The sequence below is a fragment of the Bos javanicus genome, chromosome 16 (assembly GCF_032452875.1).
Source record: "Bos javanicus breed banteng chromosome 16, ARS-OSU_banteng_1.0, whole genome shotgun sequence".
Lineage (NCBI taxonomy): Eukaryota > Metazoa > Chordata > Mammalia > Artiodactyla > Bovidae > Bos > Bos javanicus.
This window is the reverse complement of record NC_083883.1, coordinates 43,038,321-43,066,291: the sequence shown is the minus strand read 5'-3', so window position 1 is coordinate 43,066,291 and position 27,971 is coordinate 43,038,321. Positions and strand designations below refer to the sequence as shown.

General features: G+C 49.0%; 1 protein-coding gene across 3 annotated transcripts in view; it reads left to right on the top strand.

The window, feature by feature from the left end:
- The window catches only part of UBIAD1 (UbiA prenyltransferase domain containing 1), a 95,988-nt gene that overhangs the window by 54,995 nt on the left and 13,022 nt on the right, over positions 1-27,971 (top strand). The window contains exon 2 of one of the 3 annotated variants that reach the window (XM_061382735.1): positions 16,313-22,768. The exons of the other annotated variants lie outside the window; for them this stretch is intronic. Within the exon in view, the coding sequence (XP_061238719.1) occupies positions 16,313-16,374 (62 nt within the window). The 3' untranslated portion in view covers positions 16,375-22,768. Of the gene's footprint in view, positions 1-16,312; positions 22,769-27,971 lie in introns of those variants that run through there. 3 annotated transcript variants of the gene reach the window in all.

The following is a 27,971-nucleotide window of genomic DNA, read 5'->3' as shown; positions in this document are numbered from 1 at the left end:
ACACTGGCAGAGCCGTGATCGGGAGACCCCGAATGGGTATTTCCGGGTGGCAGAGCCCGGGTGAGGGTCAGAGATGTGTCTGGAGTAGTCTGTGGGCTCAGACACCATGACCTCCTTCCTCATGGCCTAATCATGTCCCAAAGGCCCCACCTCCTAATACCATCACCTTGGAGATTAGGTTCAATGTGTGAATTTTGGAGGGACACATTCAGCCTATAGGAATTGTGTGCATATAGTATATATGTAATGTATGTATTGTATGTATGCAGTGCACATACAGTGCATATATGCTGTACACGGTGTACATGGAGTGCATAGGTAGTGGATATGTTATTAGCACACAGGTCCAATCCCTGGGTGGGAAAGATCCCCTGGAGAAGGGAATGACAACCCATTCCAGTGTTCTTGCCTGGAGAATCCCATGGAATGAGGAGCCTGGCAGGTTACAGTCCATGGGGTCGCAAAGAGTCAGACACGACTGAAGAGACTTAACATGCACGTGTAGTGCTCAATGGTGATGCTCCCTCCCCACCTCCGCCACCAACTCCTGGTTGAAGGAGAGAGGGGACACATGGCACTGCCTTCTCCACACTGGCCCCTAGGGGGCGCATCACTTCCCTGCCCAAACCAGCAGGGGAGCAGCCACCATCACACCCCATGGACCCAGGTGGAAACTGCTTTTTAATGAGACTAATTTGTTATGGAAAGAACTTGAATCAACTTCAAAGTTAGTTAAATAAGAGATCATCTCCTCTAGTTTCATAAATCAAGGGGGATACAAAGAGAGAGGGAAATAAAGAGATCATGGAAGCCAGGCAGCAGAGGGGCTTGGGTGGCCCTGAGTTCCTGCCCCATGGGAGGGGGCAGGGTTCTGGCATGGTGTGCTGGGAAGGAATCTTCTTTTCCTTCTTCCGAATGAAGAGCCTGGTCCAGAAAGCTGTTCCTCCTCCTGCTGCCACTGTCGTGGGGGAGAGGCTGGGGTCTCCGAGGTGCAGGTGGGTTTAATCTGGGGCTGTTTGTCCTTCTCTTGTGGGCAGTGGATGTGCACAGAGATTCCTCTCTCCACCAAAGGGTTCCTGCTGCTCAGGGGGTGGGGGTACCTCTCTGTGTTTGGGGGTTGCAGTTGGGGGTCTCTCGTTCCTGGATGCCTGTGAAGAGATTGGATTTGGAGTGTGATTGCAAGGCCATCTGAGGCTGCTTAGTGCGTGTCTACTGTGCTCTGTGTCCCTGTGTATGTGTGTGCATGCGTGTGCATGCGCCTGGGCTTTCAGCAGGGCGTGTCCGGGAATATCAAATCCTCTCCGGATAAAAGGGAGCTGCCGGCTGCCTGTTCTGTTTCCCTAACGACGGCCACCACCTCCCCTCGGGCCAAGCTGCCTGCAGCTAGGAGAGGTGTGGGGGCTCCCTCTTCCCACAGCAACCCCTGCCCGAGAGGTTCCACTTTCCCACTCTGAGGCCACCTGGACCCACTGCCCAGGCTCAGGGCAGGGCACCTGTGACCTTTAGACATTAGAGACAGACCAATTGTCAGCTGAAAGATGGGGGACCAAGAACGGCATGAGATTGAGACCTGGGAAGGGCGGGAGGCAAGTATGGAGGGACATCACAGGGGTAGAAATGCCCAGGGCAGCGAGACAGGTGGGACAGCGAAGCAGACAGGCTGGCAGAGAAAGTGACCCGCAGAGAGAGAGGCAGGTCGCAAAGTTCTGAGCAAGAGAAATCTAAGGTGACGAGGCCAGAAACACTGCAGGGGCCAGGAGGCATAAAACCCGGATGGGAGAGACCGAGGAGGCCAAGCTGCCCCTGCAGGGCTGGGCTGGGTGGGGCAGGTGATGCTGACCCCCCCCATCTCCCACCCCCCCACCCCACCACCTCCGCCCTTCCCCCCCACCCTGCCCCCGACCCGTCCCTGGTGGCAGGCGTGCATTTCAACCTGGTCCTCCGGGAGTGCCTGCAGAGAAACAAACCCCACTAAACATCTCTCACCGACTTTCGTCTTCATTTCTCTTTTGTCTTCAGAAGAAAGAGAATTAGAAACTCCTGAGGTGGATTTCTGTGCTGCTGACTTTGGTCCTTTCCCCTCCCTCCCGCCGTCTTGTTTCATTGTTCTCCATTCTGTCCGTCTCTGTCCCCCAGCTACTGGCCCTGGTGCCGTCCTCTTTGACCTGCTGTGCCGGTGTCCATCCAGGTGTTTGTTCCACTGTCATCTGGGGGGTCTGGCTGCCTCACCTCCTTGCCCTCTCACCCCAGCACCCCCCCTCCTGATGAACCCTTAGCCGCCCTCTGGGCCTCCCTCTCCCATCCCATCCCTGTTTGGCCAGATGGATGGCTGTTCCTGATTCCTGCTTCTTCCAGCTGTCTCCACAGCTCAGCCTTCAAGCTGACAGGACCCATAAATCACCGTGGCAGGCGGGGCTGGGGAGAGGAGTGGGAGGCAAGTGCTGACCGAGCACCAGCCTTGGAGTTGAGGTTCTCAGGTTTGCAGTAAACTGCTGGGGTGCAGAGCCCCCTGGCTTCTGTCTCCGCTAACAAAGCAACCTGGTTATGGTGCCTGTGTTGGGAGCTGGGCCTTGCCCAGCTCCGTGGAAGGTGGACAAGAAGAAATAGTTTGAATATAAAGCAAGGGGGATTTAAGTTAGACCAAAAGAAGAACTTACTGCGGTGAGAATTATCATTAGAAAGAGGAGACTTGGGAAAAGGTGAAATCTCTTGGCAAGGAGCTTATAAATTTTGGATAGATTCTGTCTGGTGGTTTAGATATAGTGCAGCCTGAAAACAGGGGGGTGGACTAAATGATCCACTCAACACAGAGTGTGCACTTTGTTTGAGGGGACACTGAGGGTCAGACACTGATTTCAGGCTCTGGGAGGTCATGGAGCCAAGAAGTAACCAGTGAGTGCCCGGGAGACATGCAGCCTGGCATCAGGTCCTAGCTGCCCCTCTGACCTGCTGTGTGCTCTTGGACAAGTCCCTCAACCTGGCTGGTCTCCATTTGTAGTGTGGGGATAGTCCCGCTTCGTGGAGCTGCTATGAAGTTTAAAGGATGAGGTATGTAAATGGCTGTGTGTAGTGCTCGACAGAGAAAACACAGCTGTAATTGTTGGGCAAGTCACTCCGAATTTTTTTTTCTGTTTTGTTTGTGCAACACGGCATGCAGGATCTTAGTTCTCCAACCAGGGATGGAACCTGGGCCCCCTGCAGTGGAGGCGTGGGATCTTGACCTCTGGAGTCAAGCGAGGGAAGTCCCTCACTCCACTTTTCTAAGCCTCAGTTCTTCCATAAAATCGGATGCCTAGCCCTCACTCACCCATTCAACACACACCCACTGAGTCCTATGTGCCAGCCCAGCACTCTACACTGGAGATGTAACAATTCACACAACACAACAGCATTCCTAACCTTGTGGAGCTCACATTCTGATTGGGGGTTGGGTTGACAGACAAAAGACAAACACATGTACTATAAGAAAATGAGACAGGATAAGGGTGATAGAGAATGATGCGGAGGGAGAGGCGCTATTTCACAGAAGGTGATTGGTCAGGACAGGCAGCTGTGAAGAGGTAACATTTGAAACAGAGACCTACAGGAATCAAGAGAGAGAGCTGCAAAGACATCTGTGGTTGGAGCTGCAGGCAGTGGGAACAGCAGGTGCAAGAGTCCTGGGGCAGGAGTGTGCTTGGTTAGTTTGAGGAACAGCGAGGAGGTTTGTGGAGTAAAGGAGGGGAAAGCAGTAGGAGAGGCCACTGAGGAGAAAACAGAGCTCAAGTGTGTGTGTGTGTGTGTATGTATGTATGCATACGTGCATGTGTGTTCAGGTGCTCAGTCGTGTCCAGCTCTTTGCAGCCCCATGGACAGCCGCCTGTCAGGCTCCTCTGTCCATGAAATTCTCCAGGCAAGAACACTGGAGTGGGTTGCCATTACCTCCTCCAGGGGATCTTTCCAAGCCAGGGATCGAACCCAAGTCTCTTGTGTCTTCCACATTGGCAGGCAGATTCTTTATCACTAGTGCCACCTGAGCAGTCCAGCCCATTGTAAGGGTTTCATCTGTTGCCCCAAGCAAACATGATGCTCTTACAGGATTTTCACGGTGGAATTCACCTGCGCCAGAAGGTTCTTTGGTTGCAACATCCTGGAGGGAACTGAACTTCCTGCTGCTGCTACGTATTTAGGACCTGGAAACCAGCAAGTGTGAGGCTCCATGCCTTGCTAACCACTGTCTGTTTCAGGTCTATAGAATGTCTGGCTTTTTAATAATAATTTTTAAAATGCAAATCCATTTTGCCAAAGTGGAGGGAAGAATTTAATGCATTCAGCTTTGTCCCAACTTGCAGCATCATCTTTGCTTTGTAAATGTGGCAATGAAGCTTCAGAAGTTTCTGTGCTTGCTGGAGGTCATAGGTAGAAGCCATATGGTGTGGAAGAAAGGGATTTCATTGACCATTGATTTATGAGCATTGTTGTCAACATGTATCTTTCCAAATTACAGACATGCACACAGAGAACCCTCAAGCCCAGAGTGACACAATCACAGGGTCTGTTCCCTAAAGGCCATCTGTTGTGAAAACCATCATTAATGCTGAGAAAGTGAACACATGACCCGAGTACCACTGTGTCCCAGGCTGCAGCCACGGCAGACATCCCTAATCAATCACAGGACTCCTTCATGCTGAGTTCAGATGCAGCTTCTGAATTCTGCAAAGCCTCATAGGGTTGGTTTATAAAAGGAAACGCATTTGCCATTTCTACTGCAGGGGCAGGCTGTCCTGGGGGTGGGGACAGGATAGCCGAATCTCTGGATTTGGGAACTTTCCTTGCCTGATGTGTAAACTGACATCGCTAATATATGAGAGAGAATCAGGGCAGTCTCTAGGGTGCTGCCCTGATATTTGGTTTTCCAGCCACTGGGTTCTCTGCCCTCCCAAAGGTGTTCAGAGTGACTGGGATTGTTTGAATCTCCCGTGGGATTTGTTCCTGCTGCCAGAAATGGATCAGGCTTGTGACTGGTGAACCCAGACAAGAGTACCTGCTGCTAAATGAACTGGAGATGGAAGTTGGTCCTGAAAGTAAGTCCTTCCCTTGGCTCAGGTGCAGATCAGATGTGGAACCAGGAGAGCTGCCTTGCTAAGCACAGTAACCAGAGGGAGAGGAGTGATGGTGATCTGACAGAGAAGAATGAGGCTGGGGAGAGAGGGGCAGGAAGAAGGGAGAGGAAGGGAGCAGGAGGGGTGGAGAGAGGGGAGAATTGTAGACCAGCCTTTGGCCAGACCCCAGGGCTCTGCTGCAGGCTCCCCAACTCCTAAGGTCTTTTCACACTGGATTCATTTTATCACAGACTCCTGGAGGTTCTGAGCCCTTGTTTGTGGGATTTGTTGGAAGCAACAAGCGAGGCAGAATAATGTGGGAATGACAGACCTCAGTTCAAATCTTTGTCCTCCACTCACTTGCCTCAGTCTCATCTACAAAATGGGCATCTTCACGAGGAGGGATATAATGCCTCCAGCCTTCCCTCACACTGTCACAGTCTACCACTGAGCTTTGGGCACATGCTAATGCTGGCATTTAGCCTTTGTTTATGGGGTTCCAGTGCCTCTCCATCTCAATTGGATCTGAACTCCGGTGTTGAGACAGTGAGATTCTTTACTGGGATCCATTAAACCTTAACAGAACCCATCCCATGGTCTTGGTGTAAGAATGAAGAAAGTGCTGGAATTCTATAGCCATCTGTATCTATATCTACACATATACCCTCTACTGCTGTCTTCATTCCAACTGTCTATACCACACATCTTAGGGCCCCACACAGATTGGAACTCAGTCTAATTTCACTTGACAGTTCCCTTCCAGACACTTCCTCTGGTGCTATGGCGGGGAAGGGCCAGGGAGGGCCTGGAGCAGTCCTCTGCTTTCCTGGAGGAACAGGGCCAGTTATCACCATGGGGGCAGCCCCGGGCTCCTCAGCTATGATTTGGTACATGAAATTGGCTTCCTGTGCAAAATCTCAGAGAAGTCAGGAGATTTTTAAAAATGGTATTTATTCATTTATTTATGGCTGTACTGGGTCTTCTTTGCTGTGCGTGGGTTTTTCTCTAGCTGTGGAGAGCGGGGGTTACTCTAATCGTGGTGTGTGGGCTTCTCATTGCCGTGGCTTCTCTTTTTATGGAGCCCAGGCCCTAGGATGCATGGGCTTCAGTAGTTGCTGCACGTGGGCTCAGTACTTGTGGCTCACTAGCTCTAGAGCTCGGGCTTAGTAATTGTGGTCCATGGGCTTAGCTGCTCTACGGCATGTGGGATCTTCCTGGACCAGGGCTTGAACCCCGATCTCCTGCATTGGCAGGTGGATTCTTTACCACTGAGCCACCAGGAAAACCTCAGTCAGGAGATGTATATAATTTAACCCTGCTTCTGTCAGCAACAGCAAGGGATGACCTTGGGGAAGTCAGGACGTGGGGCTTGGGGCTCTGAGGGGACTGATGGCAGGACACAGTCTCCCAGAAGGTCAGCGAAGCAGGACAAACTCCTTTCTTTTCCTGACCATCACCCAGGGTTTATGCGTGAATGCTCTGTGCCAGGCACAGTGCTGGCTGTGGGGCATGTAATATTATTACACTATCGATCATAGAAAGCATAAGAATGCTGTTGATCCAGGATTCCTCATAGAAACCTTTGGGGCTAGATGCACTTCCGAGTCTGAAATTTTTCCAGATTTTAGAAATGTAATGTTCTATAAATCATGGAACACTCAAATATATTCATATTTCTGTAGCAAAATACATATGAATAGTTCCAGCAAACGGGATAAATAAAGACTATAAGTACCTCCAAGGTCAGTTCAGTTCAGGTTTTGCTGCCAAATGAGTTTTAAAAAGCTTTTTGGTTTTTAGAGCTTTGATGCTGCTGGAATTGTGGAGAAGGGATAGGAGACTGTCCCCTTACCAAGCTCTGTGCTGGCATTGAGCCAAACATTCGATTAATATATTAAATCCTCATAAGAACCCTATGAGATTGACTATTTTTATCATTCCAACTTTAATAGAAGAGGAAATCCAGGCACAGAGGGGTTGAATAACTTGCCTAAGGACACACAGCTAGTAAGCGGCAGAGCTTGGATTCCAACTGAGGTTTGCTGTGTGCCAGAGTCTGCAGTCCTTACGTGTTTACGATCCAGTATGTGTTTATGGGGGTGCTTGTGCTCAGTTGCTCAGTTGTGTCCAACTTTTTGTGACCCTATGGGCTGTAGCCCGCCAGGCTCCTCTGTCCATGGGGTTCTCCAGGCAAGAATACTGGAGTGGGTTGCCATGTCCTCCTCCAGGGGATCTTCCTGACCCAGAGATCAAACCCGTGTCTCCTTCATTGGCAGGCATATTCTTTACCACTGTGCCACTTGGGAAGCCCTGTGTTTGGCAGAGAGAGACATTAACAATAATTACCACTAGAAAATGATGGAATAAATGCCAGACCTGGGGTCTCTAGGTCCCTGAAGTCCAGAGGAAGGGCCTAGCACAGCTTAAGGGTTTGGAGAAGATGACCCAGAGGAGGTGGGGAGACCTGTCACCTACTGGAGACCTGAGAGGTGAGTAGGCACTAGCCAGGCATTCGTGGGGGCTTCCCAGGTAGCGCTAGAGTAAAGAATCCGCTGCCAGAGCAGGAGATTCAGGAGACTCAGGTTCGATCCCTGGGTTGGGAAGATTCCCCTGGAATAGGAAATGGCACCACACTCCAGGATTCTTGCCTGGAAAATTCCATGAACAGAGGAACCTGACAGGTTACAGTCAATGGGGCCAACAGGGCTGAGCGTGGGCGCGAGTTGTTGGGGAAAGGAAAAGCATTTCAAGCAAAGGCAACAGCATAAACAGCAGGCACAAAGGCTGGGAGGACAGAGAGAGCATTAAAAGTCAGGAAGACAGAGATGAGTTGCACCCTGGCATGGGAGCCAGAGTGGAGCCAGAGAGGTAAGTTAAGGGCCAGCCTCCAGGGGAGTGCCTGCTATTTCTCTTTGGCTCCTCCAGCCCCGCCCCCTCTGTGAAATCCCACGGTTGGGAGGAGGTCAGATGGCACAAGCAGAGAGGAAATTCAAGGGTATTTTCCCAATGCACAGGAATCTGAGTCTGCATAGCTCGCCTCTTCCAGGGCCAAGCAGGCAGGGCTCTCAGTGAGCACACACGGAAAAAAGGATTATTGATCTCTGAGTGGGCATACTGATTAAACTCCAGGGGCTCACGAGGCTGGGGTGAGAAGTGAATCGTCGGTGGAGTATCAGGATTACCAGGCACCCCCGACCCCTGCCCCAGTCCCCCCAGCCCCCAGCTGGCTGGGCGCTTGGCTCCAGCCCTCATCGGGCGGGCAAACCCTCTGAGTTCGAAAACGCACCGGCTGCCTCAGTCCTGTAGACAAGGCCCCAGCCTGACAGATGAAATCTTTATTATGATGATTTTTATTTGGGGGCGTGCGTGCCTGCGTGAGTGCGGTGCACATCTGGGGCCGAGGCGGCAGCAGCTGAAATCCCCGCGAAGGAGGCTCATGAATATTCGGTGTCGGTGCCCGCCGCACTTTGCAGTCATCGATTATTTATGCGGGAAAGAACGAAAGCTTCATAAATAATGAAAGCGCCGGCGTCCCAGCTGCATCCTCCGCTTCCCTCCGCCCGGACCAGGTGAGGAGGAGACGGCTCTGCGGTAGATCGGCATTCCCGTGGGGACGGTGTCTGCGTCCCCAAACTCCCCTCTCACATCAGAATCCAGTCCTTCTGGGCAGGAGGCATGTGTGTGAACACGTGTGTTCTCATTTGCACACACGGGGAAGGGGGTCTGTACACACAGGGCTGGGCAGCTTGTCTACACTGCAGACTCTATCAGAGGCTCCAACCGACAGAGACAAAAAGCCTTGCTTTATCTTATGCACGAGCTGGGAAAACATCAGACACATCTCGTTCAGTTCAGTTCCAGTCTCATTTCTGGGGCTGTTGTACCAGTGTCCCAGTGTCTGATTCAGGAGGGGAGACTGTTTTCATGAAGTGCTTCCCCCTGTGACCCTTTACATACAGAGATGAATCCTTTACAGAGGTGAATCCTTCCATTCACCTTGGCTTCTAGACTCTGTACAATGCAGGCTGCTTCTGTGTCTTTGGGGTGGAGGTGTGGCAAGTACGCAGATGTACCCACACCAAGTGGAAGCCCTGCACCCTCCCAGTGGAAGCAAAGACCTACACCCACTTCCTAACCACCCAGCAAACCGCTGACAACAGTTTTGACCCCAAACGTCTTCTGTTTTCCAAGCTCTCATTGCCCTATGGCCAACCTTTCAGCCACTGCTATAGCAGCTGTGATTAGTGTAAGCCACTTTGCAAAGATGCTGTGTGAAACTGGAAGTCGCTCAGTCGTGTCCGACTCTTTGATACTCCATGGACTATGCAGTCCATGGAATTCTCCAGGCCAGAATACTGGAGTGGGTAGCCTTTCCCTTCTCCAGGGCATCTTCCCAACCCAGGGATCAAACCCAGGTCTCCCGCATTGCAGGCGGATTCTTCACTAGCTGAGCCACAAGGGAAGACCAAGAACATTGGAGTGGGTAGCCTATCCCTTCTCCAGAGCATCTTCCCAACCCAGGAATCAAACCAGGGTCTCCTCCATTGCAGGCAGATTCTTTACCAACTGAGCTATCAGGGAAGCCTGAGGTTAAATAATTTGCCCAAAGTTGCAGAACTGTAAGTAGGAGAGGCTAGGCCTGTCCAGAAGCCCCCTTTTCTCCACTGCTTTGCAATTAAGAAATAGTCTGTTGTGCTCTGTGATGACCTAGAGGGGTGGGATTGGGATGGGGTGAGAGGAAGCTCAAGAGGGAGGGGATGTATGTATACACATAGGTGATCTACATTGTTGTATAGCAGAAACTAATACAACATTGCAGAGCAATTATCCTCCAATTTATAAACGAAAAAAGAGATTCTTCTTTGGCTGTTGGGTCTGCCCTGGGTGGACACCCACATCTTGAAGGGGTACATGTTTTCTCTCTGACCACTGAAAGATGAAAGTGTGTGGACTCTACTGATTGGGACATGGAATTCTTCATATTACATAAACGTTGAATGAAAGAGAAGCTAGATGTGACAAGCTTCCTTATCCCTGGTTGAACAGGATCGTTACAGGGAGCTTTCAAGAATTTTTTAAATCGAACTTTTAATATAATTGTAGGTTTTGACATAATTGTAGATTCATGGGCAGTTGTAAGAAGATTGAGAGACCCTATGTGTTCTTCACTTTGTTTCTCCCAAGTGTTAACATCTTTCAAAACTATAATATAATATCATGCCAGGAAATTGACATGAATGTAATCTACCAGTATTACTCAGATTTCATTGTTTTTTTTACAGTTTTTGTGTGTGTGTGTTTATATAATTTTATCACATGTGTAGAATTTGTGTGTCTGTATCTTGTCAAGATGTTCCATAAGCATGAGATTCCTCCTGTTTATAACACATCTATCCCAGGCTCTGGAGAAGGCAATGGCACCCCACTCCAGTACTCTTGCCTGGAAAATCCCATGGACAGAGGAGCCTGTTAGGCTGCAATCCATGGGGTCGCTAAGAGTTGGACACGACTGAGCGACTTCACTTTCACTTTTCACTTTCATGCATTGGAGAAGGAAATGGCAGCCTACTCCAGTGTTCTTGCCTGGAGAATCCCAGGGACGGGGGAGCTTGGTGGGCTGCGGTCTATGGGGTCGCACAGAGTCGGACATGACTGAAGTGACTTAGCATAGCATAGCATAGCATCCCAGGCTCATCACCTCCACACCTCAACCTTATCTCTGACCCCTGGCAGCCACTGATCTGTTCTCCATCTCTATAATTTTATCATCTTGAGAATGTTAAATAAGCAGAATTATATAGTATATAATCTCTTGGGATTGACTTTTTTCACTTAGCATATATTTCCTGAAATTTCATCTTAGTTGTTGCCTATATCACTAGATCATTCCTTTTTCTTGCTGGGCAATATTCCATGGTGTGGACGGACCACAGGTTTTTTTGTAACCATTCACCTACTGAGGTATATCTGGGTGGTTTATAGTTTGGGGATATTACAAATACAGCTGTTATCGGGAGCTTTTGGAAAAAACTCAGCCAAACAGACCCCTCCCTTGGAGGTTCTGACTCAATGATGGTAGGTCTAGGGGGCCTAGGGTTGTGTAAAACTGTCTGTGCTACTTCAGATTTTTCTGGGATTCCTTCTATGTTCTTTGTATATGAATAGAGTAAGGATGGGTTGAGGAGAACGTTCTGGTCTGGATTTTGGAGAATGTGTGTCCCACCACTCTCTCTCTTTGGACTATACCTTTTATCTCGTGGTTGTTCAGTCACAAAGTTATGTCCAACTCTTTGCAACCCCATGGACTAATGCCAGGCTTCTCTGTCCTCCACTGTCTCCTGGAGTTTGCTCAAATTCACGTCCATTGAGTCAGTGATATTATCTAACCATCTCATTCTCTGCTGCCCCTTCTCCTTTTGCCTTCAATCTTTCCCAGCATCAGGCTCTTTTCCAGTGAGTCAGCTCTTTGCATCAGGTGGCCAAAGGACTGGAGCTTCAGCATCAGTCCTTCCAATGAATATTCAGGGTTGATTTCCTTTAGGATTGACTGTTTGAGCTCATTATAGCCTCACTGCAGACTCTGTTTGTCCATCTGCAAATTGGGAACCATGATTCACTCCTGTAGCTATTTAAGATAGAAGAAAGCAACTGTGGCTATGAGATTCTTGGGGTTCCTCCAGCAAAGAAACCAGGGATCACCTGAAGGAGGGTGATGAGTTTTTGTCTCTTAGCTGCCTGTGAGTTGGAAAGGATGAATGCATCCGGGAATGGTTGGTCACTGCTACCTATCCTCCTCTGCAGCCCACACAGCAGACACTGCTCAGATGTGAGCTTGTCATGCAGAGCTCAGGCTCCAGCCTCTGTCCCTGTATCTTAGAGAAAAGAACTGATGAGGCCAAATTGTACACCCCCTCACCCCTATTCTTGCCCTCCTCCCCACTGGACGGCCCCTTGCCTTAATTCTCTCACTCCCCTAGGCACTCCCTCAGGAAAGGAAGTCAGACCCTCTCTGTTTCCAGACCAAGGCTGGCATTATTTAATGCCAAATCAGTAAAAGTGTCAGCAGCTTGTAGGTGAACTGCTAAGAGGAATGATTCATAACCCCATGCCAGGCACCAAGTATTTCCTCCCCATCTTCATGACCCACCCCTCGAGAGAAAGGAGATAAATTACTGTCATTGCCTTTTATGGTACCCATAATCGGGTGGCAACTTGGAGACTCGACTCATCTCAAAGTCATTTACAGTGAATTATTCATTTGGCTGAAGAAGTCTTCAGCTGGAGGGGGAAATAGCCTCTTTACACTCTGGCTTTGGGATGCCCTCTCCATACTAGCCCTGGAAGATCCAGGTTCCCCTTGGCTACCTCTGGACCTCAGAGTCCTGGAGTGCAGTGAGGAGGGCAGAGAAGGGTGTCTGAGCTGCAGGAATCCACTTACCTAACCTACTCCCGGAGGATACAATTGGAGTCAGATGTATCTGTGTCAACTTCTGCTCAGAGGGGACCACAGGCTCTTGTTCACATCCCTGCCATCTTCCTTTCTTCCTTCCCCCTTTCCCTCCCTCCCTCTTCTTTATTTCCTTCTATAAACATTTATGAAGTCTTTACTAATATGTGCCCTATCAGTCAGGATGTGGTAGGGTAGTGGTAGGCAGTAACAAACATGGCCTAATTTCAGTGATCACTAGACATATTTCTCATGCAAGTTCCTTGTCATCAGGCCATCCCTGGGTTCTGCTGTATGTGATCTTCAATCTAGGAATCAGGATGGTGGCTGCTGCTGCTGCTAAGTCGCTCCAATCGTGCCCAACTCTGTGTGACCCCGTAGATGGCAGCCCACCAGGCTCTTCTGTCCATGGGATTCTCCATGCAAGAATACTGGAGTAGATTGCCATTTCCTTCTCCACAGGATGGTGGAGTAGCCACTATCTTGAACATTACTGTCACACATGTGCCTGCTAAGTTGCTTCAGTTGTGTCTGACTCTTTGCGACCCTGTGGACTGCAGCTTGCCAGGCTCCTCTGTCCATGGGATTCTTCAGGCAAGAATACTGGAGTGGGTTCCATGCTCTGTCTCCTCCTGAAGCTTCAGAAATAACAGATGTCACTTCTGTTTCATGGGCCAGAGCAAGTCACATGGCCACGTAGAAACTCAAGTGGGTAGGAAAGTATCACCTTACCACATGCTCTGAAGGAGGGGACAAGGAATATTTGTGACCATCCCTGATGATGGTCTCACAGGTGCTGCGTCAGGCCTGGAAGATAACAAAGAAAGAGGGGTGGTCTTCTCTTTTCGTGAAATCATGGTCTAGAACAAAGGGCGAGGGATGAGGCAGATGCACAGTCGATGGTGATCCAGGGGGCTCAGTGCCAGGAGAGAGGTCTTCTTGGCATGAGTGGGAGGCAGGGTGATGTGGGATCTGGCTTCCAGGGGTGATCCCTTGGGGCTCTTTGATTGTGGACAAGGGGATTCATTTCTCTGTGCCTCAGTTTCCTCCTGCTTCCTTTGAGGGTGATGATGGTGACACAGTAGCACCTGACACACAGGGCGGTTGTGAGAGATGCATGAGGTAATGTCTGTAGAAGCCTTTGCTATGAATTCATTTACACTTTTTAAAATAATAACAACGCAGAGTTGTTTCTCACAGGTACATTTAGTTCCCGAGCATGGCCCCCACCTTCCATGCCTTGCAATCAAGGTTTTACCTGGTCAGTGTGGCTTGCTGGGACTCCCCAAGGAGCTGCCCTCAACTCTATGGAGATAGCAGTTACTCTGGAAAATGCCAGTGTGGGCTGGGGCTGGGAGCTGCCCCCTGGCACAAGGGGCTTCAGGCTGGAAAGACCTGCCCCAAGGCCCAGCCACAGCTCCTTCTAAGCTCCAGATCTTGGGACATTCATTCATTTATTTGACACATATGTACTGAGTGTGGCATCTGCAGGCATTGTGCTGGGGTTGAAAGAAAGTGAAAGTGAAGTCATTCAGTCGTGTCTGACTCTTTGCAACCCCGTGGACTGTAGCCCGCCAGGCTCCTCTGTCCATGGGATTCTCCAGGCAAGAATACTGGAGTGGGTTGCCATTTCCTTCTCCAGGGTATCTTCCCGACCCAGGGATAGAACCTTGGTCTCCTGCATTGCAGGCAGATGCTTTACCCTCTGAGCCACCAGGGAATCCCTGGGGTTGCGGAGACAGTAAATGATAAGACAGTCAGTTCCCTGTCCTCATGGTGCTGGCATTCCAGCAGGGGAAGAGGTCATTTTTGGAGTGGATGCTGTTGGTTGACCAAATGCCCCTGGGATCCCCGTGACGGCTTCTGTGTGTGCAGCTCTCAGCTTCTGTGTGCTTTGCTTCTACTGCCTCTGTGACTCTCTGCAGAAGTCTGCCCTTGGGCTACCTGAGCTGCTGTGTGTACGTGTGCAGAGAACCAGCATTTTTCCCAGAGGTGGCCCTTAGCCAAGGACTGATGAGAGTTGGAGAATTTAAGTCTCATTTCTTTGCCTGGAGTTGGGACAATGTCTGAGATGCAACTTCTGCTCCAGAGGTCCCTGAAGAGCTTCTCCGTCTGCTTTCCTGCTCCCTTGACAGTTTCTTCTAGGGGCACTTCCTTGCATCATCCACCAGCACACAGACTTCATCTCAGGGCTTGCTTCTGGGGGCCGCACTTAAGACACCTACCTGAAACCCTTCCTTTTTGAGAGGGGCCGACTTTCAGTTTTGTTCCAGGTTCTTTCCTCTCTCCATGTGAGTCAGATGAATACTGGTTAGTGTGACTAGTTGTACTCACTTTTACTCCCTTGCTCTGGAGTGGGTTAACAGGGAGAAGATGATCCAGATGTGGCCAAGGACACTTGATGGGATATCCATCAGGGGCTTCTAGAAATGGTTTTCCTACAATGAGGCACAGAAGAGAACCCACTTCCCCTACTGTTCATATTACGTGTGGTGCTGGAGCCTTTATGGCCACGTGGAGGGAGCTAAAGAGACACTCAGAGGATGGGCCAGCTCATAGATGAAGGGCACCATGGTCCTGGATGATGCTGGCTGAGAAATGGAGTATCTCCTGCCATGTCAGTAAATAAGGTTGTCACAGATATCAGCGATGTCAGCCCTCCGGGGCATCCAGGAAGGAGAAGAATACCTGTGGGATCTGGCTGGTGAGTGCTGCGGAACTCAGGAAGTGAAAAACACAAGATACTGACCCCAGATAGCTGAGATGCATGTGAAAAGAATGATTTCAATGAGCCCAGACTCCTGTATCTTCCCATACATAGAAAAGTGCTGAATTCTTAACTTGAGATTTCTGGTTTTCTTTGATTCACAAAAACACTTTTGATGGTCAGACTACTTGCCTTTTGTTGTGAACTTCTATATAAACTGACTCTTCCCCGCCCCCCACCTCCTCGAAGCAGTTCTCTTAAGGTTACTTGAGCTGCTGTCACCCGGGCTTGAAGTCCTGATAAAACATGACACCCAAATTTTAGGTTGTGACTATATTTTAAGTCAACATAGTGAAGCTCAGAATTCACCAGTAGAGTCAGCCAACCTCAGAATGATTCTATGAAATGACAAATCCCGTATTTGTGGAGCTATTTCGCATCAGGTCTGTTGTGATTTGCAACCAAAAACATCTCAATGGCTGTGATTTTAGATGATGATAGCTATTGTGTAAGAGGGGCCCCTTCCAGGTCCCTGTGTATTCAGTAGGTGGGCCTCATCTGGGTTTTCTGTTTGGGAGAACGGAGATGCACCAGGTTTGGGATAAATTAAACAATATCTCCTTGAGCAAGCTCCAGGATATAGTGGAGGACAGAGGAGCCTGCTGTGCTGTCCATGGGGCCACAGAGTCAGAACAACAACAAAATAATATCACATGGCATGGTAAGGATGAGGCTTTATTGGAGAAAGAGAAAACTAACAAGAAAGGGTCAAAAAGCAAAAAAGTGAAGGCAAAGTGTCAGATGTTGAGTGGGGAGGACTCCAGGTAGCCTAGAGTTGTAACCTCATAGAATTCTCCCAACATCCAGCACTTCTCCTGAATAATTTTTTTTTTTTCTTTTATGGGCTCTCATTTCCTTCTTTGCTGTGGCCACCAGGAAGCTCAGAGTTGGATTTGTGGCACACCTCACTCATTGTTAGGACCTTGCAGGTGCACAGTTGTGTTCTCCCCTCAGCCAGGCATTATCCTATTTTCCCTTTACCCCATGTCCCTCATGTATTTGCATTTGTTCTGTCAGGCTCTGTACACGTCCGTAAATCCTGGGAGTTGTGCTTTAGAGTGAAGCAGGATGTATCTTAACCAGCCCATCCTCCACCTGAAGCTGCAATGGAACTTCCTTGAGGATGGGGGCTGCCAAGTGGCTTTTGAGAGCCTCCCCCAGGCATCTGGCAGACTGAGGAGGAGCCCACAAGCCCTCTCTCTCTGCAGCTTCAAGGAGGTATTTATTGGCCACCTTAACTGATGTTTTTGAACTGTGGTGCTGGAGAAGACTGTTGAGAGTCCCTTGGACAGCAAGGAGATCAAACCAATCAGCCCTAAAGGAAATCAACCCTGAATATTCATTAGAAGAGCTGAAGCTGAACGTGAAGAGCCAACTCATTGGAAAAGACCCTGATGCTGGGAAAGATTAAAGGTAAAAGAAGAAGGGGCTGGCAGAGGATGAGATGGTTAGATAGCATCACTGATTCAATGGACATGAACTCTAGGAGACAGTGAAGGACAGAGGAGCCTGGCATGCTGCAGTCCATGGGGTCACAAAGAGTTGGACACAAGTTAGTGACTGAATAACAGCCCCATCTCAGCTGTCAAGTTTATTCTCCTTTTCTAGGCCCAGGGGAGAAGGATGGTTCGACTCAGTCTCTTAAATGCTAGGCCTGGGCAAGGGAGTGGAAAGTCCTTTGAAATTTCCAATAAATAAAAAAAAATAACTTTGAGGGTTTGTCACCATGGAGACCAAAGGTTTGTTTAGTCGTCATGGCGACCCTGGGGTAGGCTCTCTGCTTGAAATGATCAACATCATCCAAAAAGAGGGCCAAGAGAGGGAGAGATAGGAGCACATGCTACAGAGTGAGAGCTGGGGGCCAGCAAATTTCTAGAGGCAGATCGAGAACAGGGGCAGTGTGAGTGTGTGTGTGTGTGTGTGTGTGCGTGCGCGCGCACCAGTAGGGAGGAACAAAGTGTCTTCTGGAACTTTTTTCCCCAGCAAACTGCCATTCTGATAGTCACATCATTCTAAGAGGCTTCTGATCCCTTTGCCTCCTGTGTCCTGTGCCCCTTGGGTTGAGAAGGGAACCAGGCCTCCAGCCTTGGCAATGCTGCCGAGGAGTTTCTATGACAACATCAGCCCCCACCTGTGGGAGTGGAGCCCTTGGCTGGGACCTCCAGGGAGTTGCCTGGGTAACCAGGCTGTCTTGCCCCACTTCCCCACCAACTAAAGCTCCTCAGCCCTTCCCCCCAGTTAGTGCTGAGAAGGTGAGTGGATAGGGTCACCATGGAGACCTGGCTTGGCTGCCTCTGCCCCTTTCCAGAGCACCTGTCTCAAGATGGCTACTGGGAAGATGTCTGGGTGAGATCCTCATCCAGCAAAGGATGAGGAGTCTACTGGGTAAGGAGAGAAATAATTAGGACTCTTCTTCTGACCATAGAAGAAGGTGGACCTATGGTGACCATTCGCTTCCCGATTCTTCTAGAAGTGTCACTCATGGCATTTGCCTGGCGTACGAGTCAGGAGTCTGGCTGGTCACCTCCTCGCCCCTTGCCCCGGTGCCCCTGTCCCCCATCGTGCTCTGGGCTGAGAAGCTGTGACTCATTCGCCAGCTGAGAACACTCAGGTAGTTAATGAGCGTTTATTTCCCAGACTAAGAGACAGTTACATGATTAGTTGTTATTTTATCTCGCTAATGAAAATGCATAAAAAACAAAATGGCCAATTAGCAAGGCCATTCATTCCCCAGGTCTTGGCTGTTTCATTTTGGAGAGTGCCATTCTCTAGGCACAAGGCTCGTGCCTCCGTCAACTGCCTGAGGTCCCTTCTCCCCACCTCCACTCCCCACCCCTTCCATCCTTGCCTTCGGTTCCTGTTGTGACTCATCTGCATCCAGGTGACCCTCACAGGCCCCTCCCCTCTTCCACAGCTGAGAAGATACCCTTGGTCTCACTCCTCCTTCCCTAACCATCTCCTTCTCTCCTTTCCAGTAGAATTTTTCATTTTCTCTGCTTCTCCTCCAGCCAGACTTCCTCACCATTCCTACCCTCAGTTAGTTTGAATATCTCCTCTTCCAAGAAGCCCACTCTGATAGAATTGGGTTAGGCCAGTGAAGAATTTTCACTTGCTTCCCGTTCAACCAAGCTTCTAGGAAGCTACCTTGTCAATTTATCCTCTGGTTTATCAACCAGAAAAACTGGAAGAATCCACCCCCCCACCATCACCAGAAATGTGAAATTTGGGACTTCCTTGGTGGTCCAGTGGTTAAGAATCCACCCGGATTTGGACACAGTTTCGATCCTTGGTCTGGAAAGATCCCACATGCTGCAGAGCAACTAAACCCATGCATCACAACTACTGAAGCCCAAGTGCCTAGAGCCCATGCTCTGCAATAAGAGAAGCCACTGCAATGAGAAGCCTGTGCACTGCAATTAGAGAAAGCTCCTGGGGAGCCAAAAATAAACATTAAGAAAGAAATGTGGAATGCGGGCTCCAGTGTTGGTGCCTTTGGGTTTTGCCTTGACCCTGAATCTCTCAGATTCTGAGAGCACCTAGGCCATTGTGAGGGCTCAAGTGCTCAAGTGCATGAGTGGAGCCATCAGGCCTCTTCCACAGTGGTTGGGAAGGTTCTCCTACTCCTTGCAGAAAAGTAAGATTGATGTGTTCCGTATTTATGGCCTGGTGAATTAAAGGGGGAGAGGTGGAGAGCAGAGAAAAGGCAGTCAGGGAGGGGTGCTGAAAGGGACCTCAATTGGCCCGGCAAGTTTGGTGAGTAGGAGTCAACGCAGCATTTTGACTGATTCCACAAAAACACAAGTATGCTTCATCCTCAGGAGGTAAGCGAGTGTCCCCAACCCCTAGCAAAAGAAAATACAACTTGTGCTTAATCTGCATCATTGCAGAAGACTAGGGCGATGGGCAACAAAGTCAAGGAGACACTGTGGGAGAGGGGAGTGACCCAGAAAGGGATTTGTGGATAGGGGTCCCCATGGGCATAAGCTGCAGAACTCAGAAACCCCAAATCCCTGGGAAGCTGGCAGCTACAATGGACCCAGCCTGACCCTTACATTTGCAACCTGCAACGTGGGTACTATCATCCCCATCTTATGGATGAATAAACCAAAGCTCAGAGAAGTAGCAATATATCCACAAGGAGGCTGTAAGCCAAAGAGGTTAAGAGTATGGATTCCGGAGTCACTCACACTGCTCAGCTTGGTACTTCCTGACTGTGGGACATCATGTGAACACACACCCTTAACCTTGATCTTCTTGTCATAAATGGGCTTATGATTACTTGACTCATATGGTTGCTGTAAGAATTAAATGAGAAAAAATCATGTCTAAAGGACTTAGTACAGCTCTTTGCACAAAATCAAAACTGGTGGCCAGTATCACAGAGTGTCTCCTGAGCAGATCTCTTTCTATCTGTCCATCCATTCATCCATCCGTCAATGAACCCATCAGACTTTGATTGCCAGACATCTAGTACAAGAATGATTAAGGAACAGTTCCTACAACAAGGGCCTTTGCACACCAGTGAGGGAAACAGGCACACAGACACACAATCAAATAAGGTAGAACTGTGAGAGAGGTTAGAACAGAGCTCCTGACAAGGGATATGACCAAGGAGGGATCAGATAATTTTACTTACAGAGGAGGGTCCGGGGCTAGACAGCTGACCCCAAAAGTGAGGGTTGGCGTTACCAAAGGGGAAGCAGGGGAGAGATAAATTAGAAGCTTGGGATTAACATATACACGCTACTAGTGTAAAATGGGCTTCCCCAATGGCTCAGCGGGTAAAGAATCTGCTTGTAATGCAGGAGGCGTAGGAAATCTGGTTTCTATCCCTGCCTCAGGAAGATCCCCTGGAGGAGGAAATGGCAATCCACTCCAGTATTCTGTATTTTTCAGTATTGCCTGAAAAAAATCCCAAGTGCAGAGGAACTGAGTGGGCTATAGCCTCCGGGGTCACAAAGAGTCAGACACGACTGAGTGACTCAATACACACACACGCACGCACACACACATAAAATAGGGAACTATTCCTGTGCTATTGCATAGCACAGGAAACTATACTCAATATTTTATAATAACCTGTAAGGGAAAAGAATCTGAAAAAGAATATAATATATCGATATATATATAAAACTGAATTACTGTGCTGGACACCTGAAACTAACACCACTGCAAATCAACTATACTTCAATAAAAAAATAAATAAAACAAATATACTTTGATAAAAAAAAAGGTGAGGGTTGGGAGGTTCCTCTGAGCTGGGAAGCCTTCCCATCTGGGAAGTGTGGGGCCAAACCTGCCTCGCCTTCTTGGCCTCACTTCTCCACCTGTTCCAAGGATACCTTTGGGGAACAAAGGTTATTATTCGAGCAGCTAATTTCCGCTCCCACGGCTACAGTGGCGCGTGGCCTCACATGCCGGGAGCAGGTGTGCTGCAAGTACCAGATGCCCCCGATGTCTTCTCAGGTCAAGACTGATGAGGAGATGCAGGGGTCCCCCAAAGACTGCCTTCTTCTCTCCACCTCCTACATGATGTCCTGGCTTCTGAAATGTTTTGAAGGCTTTGGTCCACTGCCACGAGCCGGCTCAATTACCTGCAAGTCCAGGGACTGAAGTTTATGAACCCTAAACCCGAACACATGGTTGAGTGCATTATTTGGCAATAGGACAAGAAGTTCAGATGAAAATTGCAAACACACACGTGGAGGGTTGTACTCGTGTGGTGTGGCCAAAGGGACTGAATGACATGGGCCCCCAGCAACATCAGCCCCCCACGCCCTAAACCCACTCCCAACTTAGCTCATGATACTTGGAATTTCACCAGCAAAGACTCATTCCTTTGTGGTTTATTCACACATTCAAGCCCCGTTGTGTACATGAATGCTTTCAACAGACACCTATGGAGCAGCTCTGAAGTACCAAGTTCTGCGTCATGCACGGAGGATCAGAAATGAATGAAACCTAGTCCCGGCTCAGCATCGTAAAACTTGCTCTTAGCTGGAGAATGAAGACATAATAACAGACAAACAAAATGTAGCCAAGCCTGAATGAGGCCTGTGCTGGAACGTTGTCAGGGATCACCAAGCATTGTTGAAGGCCAGCCTTCTGGAGGGCAGGGAAAGCTTCCTGAAAGAGGTGATTTCACAGAGGGACATTGAAGCTCTAATAGGAGCCCACTTAGCAAAGGGGTTGGGCTGATGGGTGGTGTTTCAGTCAAAGGTGGGGCCTGGGTAAAGGTACAGTGAGGTGTCCCTGGCACGTGGTTTTCTCAGCTACCACTTGGGGTGTGAGTATCATGGAAACTCTCCTGAGAGTACTTGAGAGTGGAGAGGAGAGGCTGTCGGTGGTGGATCCGGAGGCCTGAGCCCTGTGTCACATAAAGATGTGGGTGCATGCTCAGTCACTCAATCATGTCTAATTCTTTGCACTCAGTGGATGGTAGCCTGCCGGATTCCTCTGTCCATGGGATTTTCCAGGTACAAATCCTGGAGTGGGTTGCCATTCCCTTCTCTAAGGGATCTTGGTAACTTCTCTGGGCTTCAGCAAGGAGGGAACAAGGCTGGGAAGAGGGAAGGAAAGGAAATGCCACCACCAGGTACCCACTTTGATTTGATCCTTTATACTTGTTATGACAAAATGTGGCTATTCTGTTGCTGTCCCTTATTTGGGGGTATTTATCCTCAGCTGGCTGAAAGCTCAACATTCAGAAAACGAAGATCATGGCATCTGGTCCCATCACTTCATGGGAAATAGATAGGGAAACAGTAGAAACAGTGGCAGACTTTATTTTTTTGGGCTGCAAAATCACTGTTGATGGTGATTGCAGCCATGAAATTAAAAGATGCTTACTCCTTGGAAGGAAAGTTATGACCAACCTAGATAGCATATTCAAAAGCAGAGACATTACTTTGCCAACAAAGGTCCGACTCGTCAAGGCTATGGTATTTCCAGTGGTCATGTATGGATGTGAGAGTTGGACTGTGAAGAAAGCTGAGTGCCGAAGAATTGATGATTTTGAACTGTGGTGTTGGAGAAGACTCTTGAGAGTCCTTTGGACTGCAAGGAGATCCAACCAGTCTATTTTAAAGGAGATCAGTCCTGGGTGTTCTTTGGAAGGACTGATGCTAAAACTGAAACTCCAGTACTTTGGCCACCTCATGCGAAGAGTTGACTCATTGGAAAAGACTCTGATGCTGGGAGGGATTGGGGGCAGGAGGAGAAGGGGATGACAGAGGATGAGATGGCTGGATGGCATCACCATCTCAATGGACATGAGTCTGAGTGAACTTCAGGAGTTGGCGATGGACAGGGAGGCCTGGTGTGCTGCAATTCATGGGGTCACAAAGAGTCGGACACGACTGAGCGACTGAATTAAACTGATCCTCAGCTCCCCCAAGTTGGCTGGTTGAACAGTGTCTGGGCCTTCTGTTCCTTCTATTTTTAATTTATCTTTTAAAAGGTTATATTTGTTTATTTGGTTGCTTTGGGTCTTAGTTGCAGCATGTGGGGCCTTCATTGCATCTTGTGGGATCTTCTGTTGTGGTGCACAGCCTCTCCAATTGTGGCACACAGGCTCCAGATTGCACACAGGCCCAGTAGTTGCAGCACATGGGTTTAGTTGCCCCCAGCATGTGGGATCTTAGTTCCCCAACCAGGAGTTGAACCTGCATCCCCTGCATTACAAGGCAGATTCTCAACCACTGGACCACCAGGGAAGTCCTTCTGTTTTTATTAAAATAGCTTATTTAGGCTCTGCATATAGGAAGTGCTTAATAAATGGGACTTGAGTTTTCAGAAAATGTACCTTTGGCATTCACGCTCCCCCAAAATATTCTCAGGACACCCCAAGAGGTAGGTGTTCTTGTGGGAATCGGGGGCTCTGGGATCATGGGAGCTTGGCTAAGTCTGCAAACCTCTCTGGCCACAGTTTCCTCATCTGTGAGACAGGGTGAGGTTCTCTGAAGCAGGATACTCTGTGGGAGCCCCACTCCATGCTGGCATAGTGTCAGCTTATCTACATGCCCCGTCCTGTTTTTCCTCCTTGGCCACCACTGATACCCTGGGAAATTGTTACTTCATGACAACTACTGGATCAGTAATAGATTCTTTTAATAAGTCCATCAAGCTACAAGAAGGTTATTCTGTCTGTACTTGTGTATCCAGCCACTGCCCTAAGTCTCTGTGTATCTTGTAGGGTTTCCGGAAAAAATTCGCATCGATCAGCCCACTGTGACTACTCAGTACATCTAGGGGAAGGAGTTCAGGCTTTCCGTCTCTGGTGGGTACAGGAGGAGGGAATAGAGGGGAGGAGGAGAAGCAAGAGGATTGCATAAGTAATCATGTGTATTGTTAGCACAGGGCAGGTTATGCTGTGTAACAAATCAACCCCCAAACCTTGGGCTTAGCACAACAAAGGTTTATTTCTCACATTATATGTCCAGGGTGGTTTAGAGGGGATGGGGGAATGCTCTGCCCAGTACAGTCACCAAAGGACCCAGACTGATGGAGGAGCCACCATCTTGAGGTGCAATATTTGGAAGTGAGATCGCCATGGTTGCCATCACAGGGGGTGAGAGAAGTGAAGATCACCCACTGACTCTTAAATGTTTCAGCCTGGAAGAGAATCATGTGACTTTCTCTTATACCCTTTTGGCCAGAACAAGCCACATAGCCCTTTTTGACCACATGAAGTGTGGTAAATTGGAGGAGAAGGTAGGTTTTTGGTGGGTTCTACAAACACTTCTGCCACAGTGACTGAGTGAGTGGAGAGGGAGGGATAGAACATCTAAGTGAAGAAGTGAATGAAGTGAGGAGTGAATGAACGAAAGAGCAAGTGGAGGGGGTGAGTGAGTGCTGGTTTCCCAGCCCGGGAGCCCTCTCAGGCCAGGCCAGAGCCCCAAGATCCTGGTAGCCACACAGAGCCATCCCTCCCCTGGGGGCTGTGCTGGCTACAGTCTACCTGCCACTTCTGGGATTACATTTCAGAAACTCATTTTGAGAGAGACAAGCTGGGCCCAGGGCAGCTGTATCTCTATGTCCTTGTCCTTGGAAGGTGGGGAAAGGAGAGGGGGAGGAGGGGAAGGAGGGGCCGTGGGAGGGACGGGCCAGACTCTGAAAAGCAATTAGTCAAGAATGGGAAATTACTTTTTCTCTGTGTGTTTGGCTTTGGTGACTGAGCTGCTACCATTCCCTGGGGCTGCAGCAGGGCTGTGGTGAGGACCAGATAGTATGGCCTTGGATAGGGAATCCCTCTGGGGTGGGGGCTTAGGGCTCAGTGGACTGAGGGCTGTCCTCTAGCCTCTCCCTGGAAGCTCCTTGACATGGCCTTGGCTGTCCTGTGCCATAGGATCTTTTGCAGGTAACTAAGTTGACGTGTCAAGAGCAGACGATGATGGCCCATTTCATCCCCGCATTCTTGTGATATCGGTGAGTACCTGTTTATCTTAGTTGGGATTGGCCCCTGCAGGAAGCAGAGCCTGAAACAAGGTCTTGGGTGCAGGTTTTTTTTTTTTTTTTTTAATTAAAAAAGGTTTTGATCAAGCCAAGCAGCTTGCAGGATCTTAGTTCCCTTACTAGAGATCGAATACAGGCCCATGGAAGCTCAGAGTCCTAACCAGTGGACTACAAGGGAATTCCTGGGTGCAGGCAGTTTAACTGGGAAGCAGGAGTGAGTGGGGAGGAGAGTCATGGAGGGGGGGAAAGCCACACAAGGTGCATGTGGAGGTTGCTGCTATGGCTAAGAGATGCTTATTCCACAGGACTTCAGAAGAAGGCAGAACATCTCCCAGAATGCCCGCCTGAGGGACAGGGGGTCCCAGCATTCATCCATTGGCTCCCTCCCCATTGGCTGAGGGTTGCCCTGGGGGTGTCTACTCCCCTTACTTCTGGGCAGCATTTGCCTGGAAAGGTCTTTGATCTGCAGTGCATGAAGACAAGAGGCTTCCAGCTGAGTCCTCACAGAACTCGGAGGTCGTTTGCAGCTGTAGCTATCACCAGAGTTAGACTCTGGGAATGTAGCACTGAGTCCCAAAGCTATAGAGGCTGCTGCATTACCAAGTGATGCTGGGAGGAGTGCAGCCTTAGAGGAATGGGATCTAGAGCTCCCTGTACTGATGCCAGTCTCACAGACACCTTTCTCCACTCCCCACTTCCTCCCCTAGGCTGTGAGTTACTGAGAAAAGGGACCCTGACTGTACATTTGGTTCCCAGTGTCCTGCCCAGAACACAACATGGAGCTCAGGAAATATATGTTGTGGAGAAAACCAAATCCTTGGTGGGGGCAGGAGTCAGGATGTGTGCAGGACCTAGAATGGCTTCCTGCCTGGTCACCTACATGGGCAAGTCCAGGGATGCCCAGAAACATCCCTGGGGATGTAACCCCTAGATCCCTTCACCAGCTCTGGGATAAATGATCTCTTAAAGGGCTAATACTCAGTTGAACTTGACCCACAGGGAAAATGCAACCTGTGCTGGTATCGGGGTTGTAAGGGCACAGGTGCCACTGGAAGGGTAGAGGGTTTGTCTGCGGTTTTGAGTCTTTCCTGCTTCTCCCCTTACTGTGACAATGCCCTCTCCTTTGGGAGAATTGGTCCCTCCTCACTCTTTCCTCACTCCATGTGCTTCTGAAGGGGCTGCCAATCACATTACCTTGTGACCACATGATCCAGCCACAGTGATTGGTTCAGGAATGGGCACATGACTCAGGCTGGGCAATCAGAATCCTTCCCTGAGACTGTACACATGGACACTTGGAGAAAGAGAAGCCTTTCCTTCCAGCCCAGACTTTGGACTGGAGGGTGATCCCTGAGGTCCAGGGGCCATGTCTTTCCAGGTGAGGTGACCACCCAGACAGAAGGTAAAGGGGAACAAGCTCCTGGGGGAACAAACTTCCGACTGTCTGGTGGTTTGTCACTTCTGGATGAACCCAGGTAGGGCCCTGAACTCCTGTCTGGAGACTCTGTTGGGGCAGCCTCCTCTGGCCTTTTCAATATGCCATAATGATTGGCTGCCTGTTCTAATTTAGGCAGCCTAGTCATCATAAACAAAGCCCGACTGCTTTGCAGGTACAAAGGTTAGATTTGCATGAAGAGGCCTGTGTAAATCCCACTGCTTTTCCATTACCATTCCTCGCCTCTGACGTCACAAGTTGGGGACTGATTGAAACACAGGGTGTTAAGCTGCCTGGTCTCTTTTCTTTCACTGGACCCGAGCCTGACCTCCACCCTGCTCTCCCGACTTCATGGGAGGACCCTCCTCTGGCCTTAGAGCAACTCCCTCTTCTAGACCAGCACTGTCCAGTGGCAACATTACATGAACCATGTGGGCAATTTCAAATTTTCTAGCAGCCATATTAAAAGAATATAAAAAGAAACAGATTAAATTAATTTAAAATTATCTTATTTAATACAGTGTATCTAAATTATTATTTCAACATATAATTGGTGTACAGATTATTAATGAGATATTTTATATTCTAGGCTTCCCAGGTGGTGCTAACAGTAAAGAACCCCCCTGCCAATGCAAGAGACATAAGAGACACAGGTTCAATCCCTGGGTTGGAAAGATCCCCTGGAGGAGGGCATGGCAACCCACTCTAGTATTCTTGCCTGGAGAATCCCATGGGCAGAGGAGCCTGGCAGGCTATAGTCCATAGAGTCACAGAGAGTCAGACATCACTGAAGTGACTTAGCATACATGTATGAACATTTTATATTCTAATTTCATACTAAGTCTTCACTCTCTTAGGACATGCCCATTTGGACCAGCCACATTTCAAGGGCTCAGTAGCCACACATAGCTGGTGATCTTTGGGCTGGACAGTGCAGCTCTTGATCCCGCCCCTTGTGCAGGGAAGCAGCTTGCTGCCTGCAAAAGTTTGGGTGATTTCAGTGTTTTCATTTCAGCTCAGTTTCTCATTTGCACTAAAATGCTATTATGTGTTCCTTACTTTGGAGCTGTGATGGGCTCTTGGCAGTTAGCCCATAGATCTGGAAGGCAAGGTCTCAAGGTCAGAAATTCCTCCCCCCTCTGGTAGGCAGAAGGAAGTCATGGGGGTTACTGTTTGTTTTTTAAGTTTTTGGGGTAATTTTAGATTTACAGAGAAGTTATAAAGATGATACGGAGAGTTCCCGTACACACTTCATCCTGTTTCCTCTAATGATAATTTTACATTATTATAGTACATTTATTAAAGTTAACAAATTAAGCCTGGTACAATCTATTAACTAATCTCCAGACTTTGTTCAAATTTCATCTTTCCACCGATGTCCTTTTTCTGTTCCAAGAAAATACTTGATTTTTAATAAATAAATCTATCTATCCATCTACCCATTTATCAGTCATCTAACTACCTATAGATACATTGAGGTAAAATTGATATATGGTGAATTACATGTATATAAAATATTCAGTTCAGTTCAGTCGCTCAGTCATGTCTGACTCTTTGCGACTCCACGGACTGAAGCACGCCAGGCCTCACTGTCCCTCACCAACTCCCGGAGTTTATTCAAACTCATGTCCATTGGAGAAGGCAATGGCACCCCACTCCAGTACTCTTGCCTGGAAAATCCCAAGGACAGAGGAGCCTGGTAGGCTGCAGTCCATGGGGTCGCTAAGAGTCGGGAACAACTGAGCGACTTCACTTTCACTTTTCACTTTTATGCATTGGAGAAGGAAA